This window comes from Arvicola amphibius, chromosome 8, assembly GCF_903992535.2.
Source record: "Arvicola amphibius chromosome 8, mArvAmp1.2, whole genome shotgun sequence".
NCBI lineage: Eukaryota > Metazoa > Chordata > Mammalia > Rodentia > Cricetidae > Arvicola > Arvicola amphibius.
This window is the reverse complement of record NC_052054.1, coordinates 78783232-78801547: the sequence shown is the minus strand read 5'-3', so window position 1 is coordinate 78801547 and position 18316 is coordinate 78783232. Positions and strand designations below refer to the sequence as shown.

The 18316-nt window shown below is 50.1% G+C and overlaps 1 protein-coding gene across 1 annotated transcript in view; it reads left to right on the top strand.

The window, feature by feature from the left end:
* Sipa1l3 (signal induced proliferation associated 1 like 3) overlaps positions 1 to 18316 on the top strand; it is a 204163-nt gene that overhangs the window by 128143 nt on the left and 57704 nt on the right. The window contains 5 exon segments of the mRNA XM_038340138.1: positions 4249 to 4437; positions 5028 to 5202; positions 6384 to 6487; positions 9280 to 9437; positions 16069 to 16645. Of these exon segments, the coding sequence (XP_038196066.1) occupies positions 4249 to 4437; positions 5028 to 5202; positions 6384 to 6487; positions 9280 to 9437; positions 16069 to 16645 (1203 nt within the window).

Here is an 18316-nt window from a genome sequence, read left to right as displayed (position 1 = left end):
TGGCTTTGCTAGGCTTAGGAGTTTGGGATTTTCCTTTTTGTCTCAGGAGATCTATGTGCATATCCCAGTGCTTCTCCCAAACCCGGGAGATAGATGGGTACATCTCTTAATGCTGGTTGTTGGTACTTCCAATGATACACAAGTGTGTGAAGTAGAAAGAGGAAGGTCTTACGTGTAATTCTGTTGGGGGCGGGATATCTGCGTTCAGTTGGCACATCTGGTCTGTGCATGCGCCTCCCCATATCTCTGATGCATCCTGTTGAGGAGTGGGAAGGGACTGAAGCCTCCTTAGAGGCTTTTTGAGTTCTTAACTTATCTGTGGCTTTATACATTTGACGCTTATCTGCCTGTGGCAGTGAGTGGTGTATACCCAGCTCTCGCTGTATCCCGATACAGTGGCAAGCTCCATGTGCGAATTTCCTTCCTGGAGTCTTCATCTACCCCAGGTTTGCCTAAACTCTTAAAACTATTCAGTTCCCAGAATTTGAATTGCATGCAGGTGTATACAACCATACCTGCTCAAGGTAGACGTTCTTATCCCCATTTTGTCAGTGAGGAAATACTGAAACTTCAAGGCCAGCCAGGACCAAATAGCAAACCCCTGTATCAGTGAAAAATCTGCATTAGTAAAATGTAGTGAGAAACACTCGTAATCCTAGTGCTTGTGAGGCCAGTGAGTTCAAGGCCAGCCTCAGCTATATAGCCAGACTAGCCTGGGCTTCATGAAAGGGTCTCAAAACTAAAAAGGAAGGGAGGGATGGGATGAGAAATTTAGTGATTTGCTCGGGGTTGCAGAGCTTGGGAGAAGGCGAAACCAAGAGTCAAACACAGGCTGGCAGCCTCAAGGGCCCTGAAGTCCCTTAAGGGTCCCCACACCCAGCACAAAGGGCAGCCAATGTGCATATAGGTTGGTCATGGGCCTGACTCTGACAGATAGATCCCTCTTTGCTTATGTGGCACCATGTCCTTTTTACAGCTCACTTGGTCTGTCACCCTCAGTGAAGGGGTAGCAGATGTCAGAGGGCTCACAGCAGGTCTGACTCCCCTGCTGTGGAGAGAAGGGGCTGGCAATGGGACAAGGGCAGGGAGGCCTTGGGAGGAGCTGCTGTGCCAGTGGGGGGTGACAAAGGATCAAAGCGGGGAGGAGAAACAGTTTCTCCTCCCCTGGCCTGAAGGAAAACCCAAGAGATTTTCAAGCGCACAGCAGTGGGCAGTGATGGGGCCAAGCGCAGCCATAAGCCACCTGTCTCCAGAGCAGGTTTTTGGCCCTCACTGGCTTTGACTCCAGCAGAGTGCTGCAGAACAGTGTCAGCAGGTACAAAGCTGCTGATCCTATAGATGCATTAAGGAAGCCCACAGCCCCAGAGCCCCCCAGGCCGGAGAGCAAAGCCCCTGACGTCACCGCTGTTGCCCTTGTTTTACGCTTGCTTTGCTCATGATAAGAGATGTGTTTGTTTGTTAATGCCCAGCCAGAACTGGGAACTCCCAGCCATGAGATCACCCCATTCCTTCCACACACCTCTTGCCTGGGTCCTGTTTGGCAAGGGTGGGCTGCGTGCCTGGCAGCAAACCATGGCATGTTTTTGCTGCTCCGTGTGTCTGTTGACCTAGGGGAGTGTGTTTTTGCGGTTAACTCTGGTCCGCTCTTGTGTTTAAGCTGCAGCTTGGAACAGTATGCTTGGGCCGCTTGGGACAGGCCCTGGGGGAGAGGTTTTGTTTGTCCTGTGTTTTTTCAGGTACCTTTCTGTACATTCTTCCTGGGGCTTCCACATACTCAGCCTGGCCTAACCTGGTGGCTAGCATCAAGCTTATGTCCAGAGGACACGGCTACAGGGGCTCTCAGGACTAGCGGGGCATAAATTGGAACAATCACTTGGAAGACTACTTGGCACTTTTAGTAAAACTGAAGATTAGCATGTCTGGGTGATTTAGCAGTTTGTCTCCGAGGTAGAAACCAAAGAGGAAATGTGTTTCTGGACACCAGGAGGTGACTCTGCGGATGCTCCCAACAGTGCTGCTCAGTTGTCCAATGCTCCAAGCAGCTGCGCTCAGCTGCACTAGGAAGGATTAAATCCATGGCAGTGCAGGCTTTATCCTCTCAATGCAACATGGTGGATTCCCAGATGCACAGTCCTCAGAGAAAGAAACAGAGCTGGGCACAGTGACACAGTGACACACCTGTCACTTGGGAGACCGAGACAAGGATCTCAAGTTCAAGGCCAGCTAGACTATAGAATGAGATCTTCTCAATACAAAGCGAGAGAGAGAGAGAGAGAGAGGGGGGGAGGAAGAGAGAGAGAAGCAGAGTGTTGGTGGTACATGTCTGTACTCTCAGCATTCAAGAGGGAGAAGCAGGAATCAGGAATTTGAGGCCAGCCTGGACCAAATGAGATCCTGACTCAAAAGGAGAGGGGAAGAAGCCAGATAAAAGAATAGTGACGGGGGGGGGGGGGGGGAGTGGGAGGGGGAGGAGGTGGGAATTTTTAATATATATATATATATATATATATATATATACACACACACACACACAAACAAGGAAAAAAAAGAATAATGACCGTCAGCTGGGCACATGGCTCTGGATTATAGCATTTGCCTAGTCAGCCATGATTCCAGCCCCAAACACACTCCTGACAAAATAATAATAACAATAATGAAAGATAATGAAAGTAGGCGGGAATAAACTGGTCCTGGAAGTCTGAATATCCACAGGACCAGGTATTAGCCTTTTGCATGTATTGTAACAGTTACATGTGTGTAGACGAGATGGCAATTTATTTTTCCAAAGAGAAGTATCTTGAAGCATCTTGGTGGTGCCTGTCTGTAGTCACAGTACTCAGAAGACTGAGACAGGTGGATCTCTGTAGTTCAGTATCAGCCTAGATTACATAGCAAGACCTTGTCTCAAAAAATACAGCTCTCAGGAGACTGAGGGAGGTGGATCTCTAAGTTAGGGGCAAGCCTTGTCTACAGAGTGAGTTCCAGGACAGCCAGGGCTACACGGAGAAACCTTGTCTTGAAACTGGGAGGTAGGCGCATCAGGACTCAGTTCAGAGGGCCCACCTTTACACTGATGTCCCCAGTAAGAGAACATGGCCAGTAAAAAAAGTCCTGACCAGACAGGAGTCTCACATTTCACTGCCTAAAACTGGTCACGTAGTCAGCTGTAGGAGAAGCCTGGGAAGTGGTGACATCTGAGGTAGGGTGGCCTCTGACTAACATTTCAGCCTCTAAGGCAGAGCACAGCCGCTAAGAGGGTTGAACATGTGTGCCCATTCCCATGCACATGTAGAGACACATGTACATGCACGGGTGTGTGTCCAGCCCACCCCACGACCAAATCAGTGTGCCTGGTGATGGCGCTTCTCACAAAACTGGTTCAACAGCCGGAGCCACAGTTCAAGACCCAGGCTGGCACCAGCATCCTAGACCAGCAGGTCTCAGATGCGATGCATACATGCCTACAGTGACCAAGAGCCCCTTCTTTGCAGAGCTTCCTTTGTTCTCCTGGGGTTAGGCTTCCTGACTTACTCCCCCTCCCCACCACCCACTTGTCAGCTCTCCAGGGTCTTTGCTTGGTCTCTGCAGCTGGATAGATTGGCACACAGGAGACAGCTGCCGGTGTGTGTGCTAAAGAAAGGGGGATATGTCATCTCCCAGCCTCCCCTACACTCAGAAGTGCCTGTTTTTGTCCCACGGAAGAGAAGGTTGAAGCTCAGGATCACAGGAAAGAAACAGCAAGTCTGAGTCTTTGCTCACAGTCTGTATTCTGCCTTCAAACTGTTAAGATCTTTCTTATTGATCATGTTTGGGCAGAGGGGGTGGCTTTTAGGTTTTAGGGTTTTGTTTTGTTCTTTTTTTTTTTTTTTTTTTTTTTTAAGACAAGGTCTCATGTAGGGAAGCTAACCTTTGACTCTGTAGCCAAGGATGATCTTAACTTCATATCTCTTGTCTCCACATCCCAAAAGCTAGGATTACAACCCACCACACCCAGCTCTGGTTTTTGAGGGTTTCTTTGAGGGGGTATTGGTTGGTTGGTTGGTTTGGTTTGAGACAGAGTCACTGTGTATCCCAGGTTGCCCTTAGCATCAAAATCATCCAACCTTGACCTTCATAGTGCCTAGGATTACAGAAGTACGCCACCTCGCTGAGCCACACCTATTCATGAAGACAGGAGCCTTCATGTGCTGTAGGCCCCTCAAAGCTTGAGACAGCCCTGACCATGCCTTCTCTCTCTCCTTTGAACAGCTCATCACACTTCGGGGCTCCATTCTAGAGGACGCCACACCTACAGCCACCAAGCACGGGACAGGGCGGGGCCTGCCCCTGAAGGACGCACTGGAATATGTCATCCCAGAGCTCAACATCCATTGCTTGCGACTGGCTCTCAACACTCCCAAAGTCACGGAGCAGCTGCTGAAGCTCGATGAGCAAGGGGTGAGCCCAGCCTTCGGCCTGAATCCTGCAGCCCTTCCTGTCTCCATCTCTGCACTTATTTTTAGAAGTAACAAACTCCCTTAAGCTAGACTGAGCAACAGGAGGGAGCTATCAGCACACTGTAAGGGTACCAAGAGCAGTGTCATAGAAACAGCCTGGGAATGAGATTGACACTACAAGGTTTATATGAGAGAGGGAGCAGGAGCGTGTGCCAGCGCGCAAACACAACCCACTCCCTGCCATCTGGCCCTTCCATAGCCCCTGGCATTGCTTTTGGACTTCCAGACATGTGCAGACCCCAAGTAGCTGAGGTTTAGCTTTGGCACAATCGTGGTCCATGCCCAGTTGCCATCTATAGGAAGCCGGCCCCAGCTCCCTGCTCTGCCTTAAGAACATTGTACACTCACACAGCCATGGAGAGGCAGATGACGGAGTGTCCCTATGGGACAAGCCCCACGTTGGTTCCTTCCCTACTGACTGTGGCTTGAGTTCCCAAGTGGTCCCAGCAGTACCTGAGCTCAGCACCCCAGGGCTCTTCTTGTCCCTTTCCCTCAACCTCCTTGGACTCCTCTGCTCTTCTGCCTCCACAGCTATGCCGCAAGCACAAGGTGGGCATCCTGTATTGCAAGGCAGGCCAGAGCTCAGAGGAGGAGATGTATAACAACGAGGAGGCTGGCCCTGCCTTTGAGGAGTTCCTGGACCTCCTGGGTGAGAAGGTCTGTCTGAAGGGCTTCACCAAGTACGCTGCCCAGCTGGATGTCAAGAGTAAGTGGCAGGCCGATCTCTGAGACCCTGTCTCAGTTTAAAAAAAAAAAAAAAAGAGTTAAGTTGGGGCTGGAGAGATGGAGAAAGGTTAAGAGCACTGACTGTTCTTCCAGAGGTCCTGAGTTCAATTCCCAGCAGCCATATGGTGCCTCACAACCATCTGTAATGAGACCTGGTGCCCTCTTCTGGCCTGCAGCATACATGCAGGGAAAACTCTATACATAATTAATAAATAAATCTTTAAAAAAAAAGAGTTAAGTGGCATGGGGCAGGTCTTTAATCCCGCCCATTCTAGGAAGGCAGAAACAGGGAGATACCTATGAGTTTGAGGTAATCCTGGTCTACATAGTAAATTCTAGGCCAGCCAAAGTTACAAATAACAAGACCTTGTCCCAAAAGATGAGACAGACAGACAGACAGACAATAAGTAAGTGGGGCAGAGGAAGGCATCAGGTATGGATGAAGCATTTTCCTAGATTCCACCCTCAGTGCCATCAAAAAGACTTTAGGAGGGACCACTGAGGTGTCAAGGAGCCACCACTTCTTGTCTGCCTGACTAACAGAAGCTCAAAGGTCTGGTGGTGCCAGGGCCAGGGTGCAGGCCAGCGGAAGGTATTGGACAGCACTGTCAGGATTAATAATGCCCCCACTTGGGAAAACAGCCTTTGTGTCTGACTCAGCAGCTGCATTCATAGCCATGTGCTCTGTACACTGTGCCGTGAGCTCCTGGAGGATCCCCAGGAGCTCCACCGGACTATGTGATATTTGCAGAGCAGGGACACGGGTAAGGGTCGCCTGTCACACATAGTAAGTCTCAGGAGAAGGTGTCCTGAAGGCTGCTTTTTATGTGCCACGTATTTTAAGAACATGGCTGTACACTGAGGGTTTGTTTGCGTATAGTAACTCTAAAGACACGCAGGTGTGGCAGTGTATGCTGTAATCCTGCACTTGGGAAGCTAAGTCAGGAAGACTGAATTAGAGGCCAGCCATAGCTAGATTTAGTCTTTTTTTAAAAAAGAAAATAATAATTATATCATGGGTGATTTCTTTATGTCTTTCGTTTTTAAAGAGTGGATGTAAGTAAAAGCATCCAGTTAAAAACTAGCATGATGGCCTGCGGAATATGGCAGAAACCCAGGGGCTTAGGGACTGTGGTACACTAACTGGTGTTTCTATCCCAGCGGACTCAACGGGGACCCACTCTCTGTACACGACATACCAGGACTACGAGATCATGTTCCACGTCTCCACCCTGCTCCCTTACACCCCCAACAACCGGCAGCAGGTCAGTGGTCCCCAGCTGGGGCAAAGTTAGACTCAAAGCATTCACCTTCCTATGACTGGTAGCCATCTGCCAGCCTGTCTACCCAGTGACAGCGCTCCTGGCGTGGTCCTGTGAGTCTGAGGGAGGTCTTGGACCCTCAGTACTCTGGTCATTTCCCTAGGCTTTCTAGACAAAGCCCAATGCGATTTGATGCCTGTCTGGTACCACATCTTCCTACTGGTCTTTGGCTACCCTGCTTCCCTCCGGCTGTTCCATCTCCCTCAGGGTCTCTTGAGTCATCACCAGTTTTATGAATGAGAAAAGTAAATGAATCAACAGAATCTGACCACAAACTCAGACCAAATCGGTATCAGCAAAGCAAAAGATAGGGTTATGTAACCCGGGGGTCTAGGAGAGGACTGGTTTTTAGGTCTGGATGGATCTAGAGGTTCGAGCTTTCTCAAGAGTCCTCACCCCCATTGTTCTCTGTAGTGACTTCATTCATAGGTCTTTTTAGCCATGGAGGAGATGCTACCATGGTCCGTGCTCCCCCAACCTTCCCATCATTCCAGAGGAAAGAGAGTGGCCTGTGAGCCAAGCCTGACATGTCTCTATCTTGGAAAGGGAGAATGGTTCAGGGGCCAGAGGTTAGGGGTCAGGGGTCAGAGAGGTGATGTTCCAGAGGGGTGATGTGAGTTCCAAGAAGTAAAGGGTGGGTACTGAAAGATGATAAGGAGGCTGCAGGCGTGACCAGCTCCCTCTCTTGGGCATGCCAAGCCCACTGAGCCCATTCCATAGCTCTTTTTGCTTTCTAGTGGGCAGGGAACCCAGGGTGCTAAGGATTTAGGAAATAGGTTGTTGTGGGTTTTTGTGTGCCAGTTTTCTTCTTGCCAGTACAAATCACACTGTAGATTCTGTAGGTCGAAACTAGTCAAATGCAAGCCATTTCCTAAGGATACCCTGATAACATGCTCCCAAAAGCACTGGCATCGGGAGTAAACATAAATTTGAGTTCTTTGCCCTTACAAGCTTTGTGACCCCAGGAAAGTGATGGTACCTCTCTGAGCTGCAGGTCCTTCCTCCACACAGTGACAGTATGGTCCTGGGTATTGGGAAAGGTGTTTGCTTCCATGCATGGGTCCTGAGCATGAGGCAGGACCTGTAGGAAGCAGGGGCCTGGTCAGTCAAAACCAGAAGCAGTTGGGATCCCACTGTCTGCCTTTATCCCTGCGTGACAGAAGACAGGTCACTCCTAACTTCTCTGAGCCAAGCTTTCCCATCTTATGAAAAGCAACCACATGAGTTATTGCCACTGAGGGTTTTGGGAAGGTTCAGAGAGGTCATTAATTTTTAAGATGTCACTGGGAAGTGAACCTCATGAGAGGTTAGCCACAGGAAGAAAGTCTTGGATTTAGCAACTTCATTCATGCAGTTCAGACACAGAAAGAACCAACAGAGAACTAACAGGCCCAGACCAGGAGATGGCTCAGTGCTCAAGAGCCCTGGCTGCTCTCCCAAAGGACCCAGGTTCGATTCCCAGCATCTACAATTTACAACTCTCTGTAACTCCAGTCCCAGGAGATCTGACACTCTCTTCTGGCCTCTGAGTCGCTAACATGTATATGGTACACAGACATACCTGCAGGCAAACACCCAATAACATAAAAATACAAAATATAAAGATTATCCAGGCATGGTGGCACACGCTTTCTGCCTTTAATCCCAGCACTAGAGAGCAGAGTCAGGTGGATCTCTGTGAGTTCCAGGCTGACCTGATTTACTTAAGGACTTCCAGGACAGTCAGAGCTACATGGAAGACCCTGTCTGAAAATAAACAAAAAAGAACTAACAGGCTGGATACAGTGGTTCAGGCAGGAGACTGCCTGTTCGGCAGTTTAAGGCCAGTCCGGGCAATTTGGGAAATAAATAATTGAATACAAAACAAAAATCAGGCATGGTGGCCAACTCCCTTTGTGGGGCAGGAAGATCGGGAGTTGAAGATCATCCTTTGACTGTGTATTGAGTTTAAGTCCTAGCCTGGGCTGCTTGAGACCTGTCTCCCCACCTTCCAAAAGAGAGTGGTGGAGTGTGATCTTGGCAAATAAACAAGACACTGTGAAGACACCCATTCCGGTCTCCCTTGGAGATGGAAGCAGGGACAAGAGGGTGTGGCTCCTTGGGCCATCTGAGAGCCACCTGGAATTGGCCCTGCCTGTGTATTCTGCTGAGACTCTGCCATTGTCCATGTGGCCCGAACAGATCAAAGGCTCCATTCTGAATCCTCCCACAGATTTGCCAAGCAGCAACCAAAACAATGTCCCATCTTCTTGTCACTGACAACCTGAATGGGAAGACAGGTGAGGGACAAGGAGACGGAGGGCCTCGGTACAGAATGTGGCCATAAATACCCGGTGGGGAGCACAAGAAAGCAGGGGCAGGGTCGGCCTTGGAGAGTTGCTGTGGATGACAGAAAGCTCAAAAAATCCCGAGGAGTTGAAGAAGGAGGCCACCTGGGGCCCTGGGGTAGAGGGACAGCCGTTCCTACTGCTTGTGAGAGGAAGGCTTTCTGGAATGAAGATGGGAGGGAAGCAGGCAGTGTCAGAGGCTAGGGGCCCACATGTGGGGCTCCTTGACTTTGTTCATGTCCCTGAGGGAGAAGGAGCCAGAAGGGCTCTGAGCTTCTAAGGACAAGACCTGGCTCCCATGCTCACGGGCGCCCTCTGGTGGGAGTGGGCATGGGGAGCCACCAAGGCAGTCTGGGTAGGAGTCTTAAAGCTCATCTGTGACTTTTACCTCCTCCCCTCTGCTTCCAGCTGCTGAGGAAGAGGCACATAGGGAATGACATCGTGACGATCATCTTCCAGGAACCAGGCGCGTTGCCCTTCACCCCTAAGAACATCCGCTCGCACTTCCAGCACGTCTTCATAATCGTCCGAGTCCATAACCCCTGCACTGAGAATGTCTGCTATAGGTATGGCCACCAGTGTCCTGTCCCATGCACAGCCAGGCCCGAGAGTCTGGGGAGGATGTGCCCCATCACAAATCCCACCTCACCTCACTTCCTGGTTCCCTGGTTCCCTTCAGGGCCTATATTTCTTGGAAGCTTCTGTTTGTAAATGATGGAAACCCCACCTCGGTCATTCACAGGAAGCTGCACTTGTGTGTGTTTGCTCTTGAGCACATCACGGGAAGGCACAGCTGGGAGTACCATGGTCCTGGAAGGAGCCTCATTTTCTGATGGCACTCAGTCTATCATCCTTCCTGCTGTAGAGGGGAAAGGTTCCACAGGGCTGGGGTGTAGTTCAGTTCGTAGAGAGTTTGCCTAGCATGCACGAACATCAGAATAGAGCTTGACCTGTAGCACTGCATGGACCTAGCTGAGTGGTGCATTCCCTAAATCCTAGTGCTCGGTAGGGCGGAGGAGGCAGGAGTTAATGGACTCAAAACAAGGGCCAGGGAGGAAGAAGAAGCACACACACTGCTGAGCCTTGTACAGTCGCTCTGTGGAGGCCCTAAAGGCCTAGCACCTGTGCAAAAGAACAGAGGCACAAGAGCAGATCTGGGAGAAGCTGGCGGTAGCTCCCTGGGACCCCCTGTCTCTGTGGCCCTGCTTGTAAGGTAAGCTTGAGAAGTAGGTTTGGGAAGGAGACAAAGTCTCACTATATAAGCCCAGGCATTCTTCAGACTCAGTCTTCCTGCCTCAGCCCCTGAATGTTGGGGTGACAGGCATGTTGAGTCGGGTTGTGGTTCACACGTAGACATGTAACACAGGTCCTGAGCCTGTTCTGTGCCCTCTCCAACATCAGGGCTTCCCCAATTTAGTGGCTGTCCCGAAAGACAGAAGGAAAGCCGCCCCTGGAGACTAGGAACAGGATAGAGCTGTATCCTCGAGACACCCACCCTGGCCATCAGCTTGTCCCTGCAGATACGGACTGGAGCAGGTTTACTGTTTCCCATTGCTTGAACATGCTATAAAATCCAAACGAGAGCATGTAGCTGCATCAAACCCCCACCCAGCCAGCCTCACAGGCAACGCACATGCTGCTTCTATGTCTCGATTCTATGTAGTCCTACATGTTTCAGTACAAGTGCCGGCTGCCTGAAGCCTCTGCTGTGTAGCCTGGAGGCGTCCACTCAGCGGTCTTCAAGGCCTTCCTGTGACTGCCAGACATTCCATTGTGTGGCTGGGTGAGTTTCCCGCCGTCCTCCAAGGATGGACATTTGGGATTGCTTGCTGGCACCTGCACTGAGTCGCCTTGTTTCTGCATTCACCACAGCCAGAGTCCAGTATGCAGCTGTCTAGGAAACGACTGCAGTGGGTGTGGGAGACGAGGACCCCTCTGTGTGCATTGGTGGAGCAAGCAGTGTTGATGAGGTTGATTTCAGCATGCAGCTGTAGCCCATGTGAACTGCTGTGCTGGATGCATTGCTCGGTGGCTGCCAGGGACCAGCACTGTCCGTCATTCCTCTGGCCCAAGGAGTGTCCGACAGCAGCTGTAGGATGCTGGCTGGCACCTTGGACTCTGTGGGCTCAGACCACTGAAATGAGTCTGGGGCTTAACAGTTTGCTATTTCTCAGCTCCTGAAAGGTAGCCTTGGTGACAGAAGACAGGTGTTCACACACGCCTGGGAAGAGGAAGCAGGCTGCTTGTGCCTCAGAGGTCGGCGGGAAGGTCCTTCTCCCCTTCCTCCTCACTCCTTAGTTTGGTTGGGGAATGACACAGGATGGGGAATCAAATGCAGGGCCTTGTACACGCTAGGCAAGCACTTTACCACTAAGCCGTATTTTCTTTTATTTCTAGGGCTTGTTTGTTTGTTTCGGTTTTGGTGGGGGGGTTTTTTGGTGTTTTTTTTTTTTTTTTGGGTGTTTTTTTGTTTTTTTGAGACAGGGTTTCTCTGTAGCTTTGGGGCCTTTCCCAGAACTAGCTCTTGTAGACCAGGCTGGCCTCGAACTCACAGAGATCTGCCTGCCTCTGCCTCCCAAGTGCTGGGATTAAAGATGTGCGCCACCACCACCTGGCATTGTTTTGTATTGTTTTTGAGACAGTTTCACATAATCCATGCTGGTCTCAAACATGCTATGTAGCTCAAACCCATAGTGATCCACCTGCCTCAGCTTCCCAAGTACTGGGATTATAGACATGAGCCGTCATGTCCAACTTAATATGTCAAAGCGCCCGTAACTCAAAATTTCCTCAGGGCTTGGGCACAGTGAGTTGGTTGTTTTGGCATGTGTTTGTGTGTCTTCTGGCAGTACTGGGGATTGGATATAGGGCCTCACTCATGCTAGGCAAGTGCTGTACCAATGTACCCAGCCAGTCCTTGGCTCTTCTGAGACAGAGCTTTGCTAGATAGCTCAGGCTAGCCTGCCACTCAACTACATAGCCCAAGCTGGCCTCAAACATGTGATCCTCCTGCTTCAGATACCTGAGTGCCGGGATTCTAGGGGTATGCCACTCTGCTCGGTGCCCTTCCTCCTCTCTGTGCCTTCCTCTTCTGCCTTGTAGTCCCAGGAGCCTGCCCCCACCTCCCACTCCTCCAGGCAAGCTCAGGCTTGGTCTCCAGGGTGACTTCTTCCTGATGCACAGCCCTTTCCTGTTTTTTACAATTTAATTTAAAAAGACTTTTATTATGTAATATTTTAAACATTCTGAAAAGTGCAGAAAATAATGGAACAGACACCCATGTGCCCACCAGCAGATTTAACAGATGTTAGCATTTTGCCTTCCTTGCTTCAAGTGTTCCCTCTTTTCTTCATTTTTATTTTTTTTTTTTTTTTTAAATTTTTTTTATGATTTATTTATCTTTTTTTTTATTATTTTATGTGCATTGGTGTGAAGGTGTCAGATCCCCTGGAACTGGATTCTCAGACAGTTTTGAGCTGCCATGTGGGTGCTGGGAATTGAACCCTGGTCCTCTGGAAGAGCAGTCAGTGCTCTTAACCGCTGAGCCATCTCTCCAGCCCTTTTCTTCATTTTTAAAGAAAGAAAATGTTAGAGATATAACCACAGCTGTCCCTTACCAACTCCAAGGTCCCCGCTCTCTGGAGAGACGAAAAATCTCGAGGCCAGCCTGCCCTGCCCTCCCACCTGGCCCCACTGAATTTCATGTCCATGTGTGCATGCCTGTATACATGGGCATTGTGTAACCCAGGCTGACCTCAGACTCTCTATGTGTACAGAAATGGCCTTGGACTTCTGATTCTCTTCCCTCCACCTCCCAAGTGCAGGGATTACAGTCATGTGCCACCATGCCAGGCTACCCTATCAGAGGACCTTAAAAGGCTGGCAGTACAAATGCCCTATCCCACACATCATGGGCACTGACGAAACAGTTGTTAAGTTAGTAATTGCACATGTTCTAGGCTTGCCTACTGCACACTAGGGAACAGGGGCCTGGTGGCCACACGTCTAGTTGTGCAATGTGTTCTCATCTTTTGCCATTTCTTCCTGGCCGCTGGCATCTTCCCTGAGCCTGGGCTTGTAAGCAAGTCCAGCCCCACCAGCTACAAGTGAGGGACCAGCTGTTTCTTGGTCCAGAACTTTCAGCAGCTATAATTTCATGACTTAAAACCATGAGTCAGGACCATGAGGAAAGCCAGTCTGTCGCCACGCAGTTGCATGCTGAGGGGAATTGCAAGGCTCTTCTGCGTGTATGAGCTGCTCCATTAGAGTTGCAACAGCCACCCTGGTTAACCTGGCTGGCGCACCGGCACTGCCCTTCATGCTCACACATACCCTGCTTATTGGTGGAATCATTTTCTTCTCCCTGGGGCTGCAGAATCAGTTGAGCCAGGGTGGTGTGTGTGTGTGGTCCCCCTACGTGGGAAGGAACACTGTGCAGAGAATGACAGAGATGGAAAGCAGGAGTGAGGCTAATCTCTGGGACCGCTGTGCTTGCTCAGTGCCACATGATGAGCCACAGTGATCTTCGCAGACACACCTCTTTCTGCCAGGGACCGAGCAAAAAGCAGAAGCCACTGCTGCCAACTCCCCATCAAGGACTTAGCAGAAGGCTGATGACTACTCAGAGCATGGATGGCTTGGGACTGGTGGGAAATGAAGCATCCAGACCAGGGACAGCAAGGAACCTGCACTGCCCACCCCAGGCTTGACACAAACAGTTTCTAGAAGCTGGTGCGAGTTGTGGCGCTGGGACGGGGCCTCCTATCAAGAGCAGTGGATGGGAATAAGGCACCGAGAGCCAAAAGCCCTCAGACCTTGCCACTATCATGGCCTGGCAGGGAAGGAGAGAAGAAAAGCAAATATAGTTGTATGCCACTTAACAGCTGGGACACACTCCAGAAATATGAGCCTGGTGGATTTCGCCATTGCTCAGACACTGTAGGGTGTGTTCAAACCCTGATGTCAATAGACAATACAAACGTGGAGTGACCCAGGCTGGGTGGCCTCTCCTCACATCCCAGCATCTTTCCTACCACCAGTGCCTCCCATTGGCCAAGCTCACTTTGAAGCCTGACCTTGTGGGACCCCAGGTGCAGAGGCCTTCCTCTTATGCAGATGGGCAGCATGTGACACGCCCCTGTGGACTTTCCCAGACTCCTGCTCCCTGCAACTGGGCTCTGACCCTGGGCTTGTCTCCTGCATGTACCCTTTCCCATTGGGCTACCCCACATGCTGCTCCTTCTGTCCGCTATGTCCCTGTCATCGTGTCCCCCCTCACCCCCATCCTGAGATCTCAGCTGTCACTTTCTCAGAGACTCCCCTGTCTGACACTTCTCCGTCCCCATCAGTGTCTGTTCGTTTGTATGTTTGGTCAGCAGCTGTGGAAGACAGGAAGCGCTGTATCCGCAAAGCCAAGAGGGCCATGCAGGAAGCCCTTGTCAAACGGATGAATGAATGTTATACCATCTCCCTGTCAGGACAGGGGAGGGTGCCCTAGAGGTCGGCCAAATGCCAGCAAGCATTGTACTGTGTTTGGGTTGCGTAGGGTATTATTTAATCTGTAGTCTACTTATTTTGTGTATTCTTTTGAGAAAGGTCTTGTGAATCCCAGACTGGCCTCAGACATGCTATAAAACTGAGGACGACCTTAAATTCCTGATCCTCCTCCCTCCACTTCCTGAGTTTGGGGATTACAGGCGTGTGCTACCACACTAGCTCCAGATTTTCAAAATAATCTTTGTTGAGATTATTTGCAAAGTATATTAGTGTCAAGTGTTTAACAGAACTAAATTCCACACGTGTGCTCCGCATCCAGCCAGATAGTCCCCATTGATGGTGTGCAACAAGTTAGCATAGAACTGCAGCTTTGTAAAGAGTCAGCTAGAGTCTAAGCCTGCTCCAGATATTTCTCCCTCCTGAGACCGATCCATCCCATTGCAGCAAGAGGATCAAAGTATAGGCCCTTGCCAGGCAGTGGCAGTTTGCGCCTTTAGTCCGAGCACTCAGGAAGCAGAGTCGGGAGGATCTCTGAGTTTGAGGCCAGGACAGCCAGGGCTACATAGAGAAGCCCTGTCTCAAAACAGAGTTATAGGTCCCTCCACCCTTTCCTACACTCACGTACAGTTCAAGCCCTCAAACAAAAGGTGTTGGCACCTGGGCTATGGTGTCACGCACCTTTAATCCCAGCACTTGGGAGGCAGAGGGAGACGGATCTCTGTGAGTTTGAGGCCAGCCTGGTCTACAAGAGCTACTTCCAAGGCATTTAGGGCTGTTACACAGAGAAACCATGTCTCGAAAACATGCACACACACACACACACACACACAAAAAAAAAAAAAAAAAAAAAAAAAAAACATTGGACAAATCAAATCATGGTCAGGCTGCAGAAAGAGCGATAAATTTGTATCCGACTATGACAGTAGAGAGAAAGAAAGTTGTTCATTTGATTTTCCCCCAAACTGTAATCTAACACATAGTTTATATAAAACAAGACTAAATGAAGTCAGGACCAGGAGTGGTGGCTGTGATCCCAACACTTGGGAAGTTAAGATGTTTTGAGTTCAGGGTCAAACTGGGCTTCCTATTGAGACTCTCAGAAGACCAAGAGTGCCTGAGGATACAGCTCAGTGGTGAATCACTTACAGCGTGTGTAAGCCCTCAGTCTGACCCCCAGCAGCGTGTGTGTGTGGCGGGGGGAATATATGTGTGTGTGTGTGTGTGCATGTGTGTGTGTATATATGTGTGTGTAGGGAATGAATATATATATATATTATGTTCAACTTTTCATTCACAAAAGAGAAACTCTAGGGCCAGGGTATGGCTCAGTAGTTGAGTATTTGCCCAGCTACACAGGGTTCCATCCCTAGTATGATAGACAGGAGAGAGGGAGAGAAGACCTTAGTTTTGATTTTGTTTTCTTTCTAGAGAGAGTCCTGTTTGTTAGAGACAGAGTCTTTCTTGTTTCGTTTTGTTTTCCAAGACAGGGTTTCCCTGTACTTGTCCTGTAACTCGTAGACCAGGCTGGCCGTGCCTGGCTTGCCATCACCCTAACTAGAGGCAGAATCTTAAGTAGCCCAGGCTTACCTTGAACTCCTGATCCTCCTTCTTCCACCTTTCAAGTTCTGGGGTTACAATATACCCTCTTGGTTTTAAAGCGTTGTGTTTTTCCCGAATCTAAATGGTTTCTCCCTCCTTTAGCATGGCTGTGACCCGATCCAAAGATGCTCCTCCTTTTGGCCCCCCTATCCCTAATGGAACCACATTCCGAAAGTCTGACGTCTTCAGAGACTTTTTGCTAGCCAAGGTAATTAATGCTGAGAACGCCGCACACAAATCTGACAAATTCCATACGATGGCCACGAGAACCCGTCAGGAGTACCTGAAGGACCTGGCTGAAAGCTGTGTCTCCAACACCCCCATTGACTCCTCCGGCAAGTTCACCCTCATCTCCCTGACCTCTAAGAAGAAAGAGAAGACGAAGGCCAGGGCAGGAGCGGAGCAGCACAGCGCTGGGGCCATTGCCTGGCGCGTGGCAGTGCAGGACTACGCCCAGGGCGTAGAGATCGACTGCATCTTGGGGATCTCCAATGAGTTTGTGGTGCTCCTGGACCTGCGCACCAAGGAGGTGGTGTTCAACTGCTACTGCGGGGACGTCATCGGCTGGACCCCAGACTCCTGCACGCTGAAAATCTTCTATGGCCGGGGCGACCACATCTTCCTGCAGGCCGCAGAGGGCTCTGTGGAGGACATCAGGGACATTGTCCAGAGGCTGAAGGTGAGAAAGAGGGCCCAGTAGAAGGCTCCAGAGTATTATAGTGTTTTTCTGGCCCAGGCAGCCAGGCATAACAAACATTGGCCCTAAGAATAAGAACTGTCTGTCTCTCTCTCTCTCTCTCTCCCTCTCTCTCTCTCTCTCCCCCCCTCTCCCTCTCCCTCCCTCTCCCTCTCCCTCCCTCCCGCTCTCTCCCTCTCTCTCTCTCTCTCTCTCTCTCTCTCTCTCTCTCTCTCTCTCTCTCTCTCTCTCTCTCCAACAGTGCATTAGTATAGAGGAGGGGGGCAAGAACCATAAAAAAAAAAAAGTCCTGGGAAAGTACAGCAAAGGAAACAAACTCAAGTTGCATGGCTGGATTCAGCTCCAGCATGTAGCCACAGTGGCCATGAGTAGTTTAACATTCTGTGTTAAGACACAAAGGCCTACAGTGTAGTAACAATTGTATCCTGGCTGGGCTCGGTGGCACGGGGTACTACCATGATAGCAGTGAGAAGCAGATCTCTGTGCGTTCAAGGCCAGCCTGGTTGCAGTGAGTTCCAGCACATCCAGAGCTGTCGATCTGTAGAGAGTCCCCCCTCTCACACAAACAAACAAACAAGCAAATCCTTGAGTAAGGTTTTAGTCTGGTGGTAGAGTGCTTGCCCAGCATGTTTAAGACCCTGGGTTTTGTCTCTGGCACCACAAAGTGGGGTCAGGAAAAGGGCTGAGAAATCTTAGACTCCTTCCTAGTGAACAATGCTAACTCTTGGCCCAACCGAAAGTGGTCGATTAGTGACGAGTGAGTTGGTAATCACCGCCTGACGCACTGTGTTGAGAAGTACTGAGACACCTGAGCTCCACAGGAAGGTGTGTGAGGTCAGGCACTGAGATGGAAGGCTCAGATGGGATTGGTACATGCCCAGCATGCCAGAGAAAGCCACATTCCACAGCAATTAAGAGTACGGTGTCTGGAGACCAGAGGTCTGGCTCCAGATCCCCAGTGTGGCCACTTTCTGGCTGTGTGACCACCAAACACACTTAGACTCTGTGACTGTCTCAGTTCCTTTCCTGTTGCTGTGATACGGTGCTGGGGCGGGGAACTTAGAGTACAAAGAGTTTATCTAACTCACAGTCCGAGGTTACAGCCTGTCATGTCAGAAACGTCACTATGACAGGAGACGAGGGACAACTGCGTGCTTGCTAGTACTTAGCTCGCTCTCTCTGTTTTGTGTAGTCCAGGGTCCAAGCCCAGGGAACGGTGTCATCCACAGTAGGAAGGTCTTCCCCACCCTAATTAGCTTAATCTCAACCACCCCACAGGTAAGCCAAGAGGCCCTCCTCCCAGGTGAGTCTGGATTCTGTCAAGTTGACAGTCAACAGAAACCACCATCATAGTGACTCAGTTTCCTCTGCTGGAAAATAGAAACAGTAATCATCCTCTGTGGGTCTGGGGCTGAAGCTCAGTGGGAGAGCACTGCCCAGCACACGTGAGGGCCTCAGTTCAATCTCCAATACTTAAAAACAGAGAATCTTCTCTTTCATTTTATTATGTGTATATGAAAGTTTCAGAAGTTCAGTGGCTGGTGCTGCCTAGCAAGCTTGCTTGACTGCCGACTATGGCCTCTCCCAGTAGCATTGTGACTGGGAGATAGCTGTGCTCACCCTTGTAGGTCTTTTCGCTCTTCGTTAAATTCA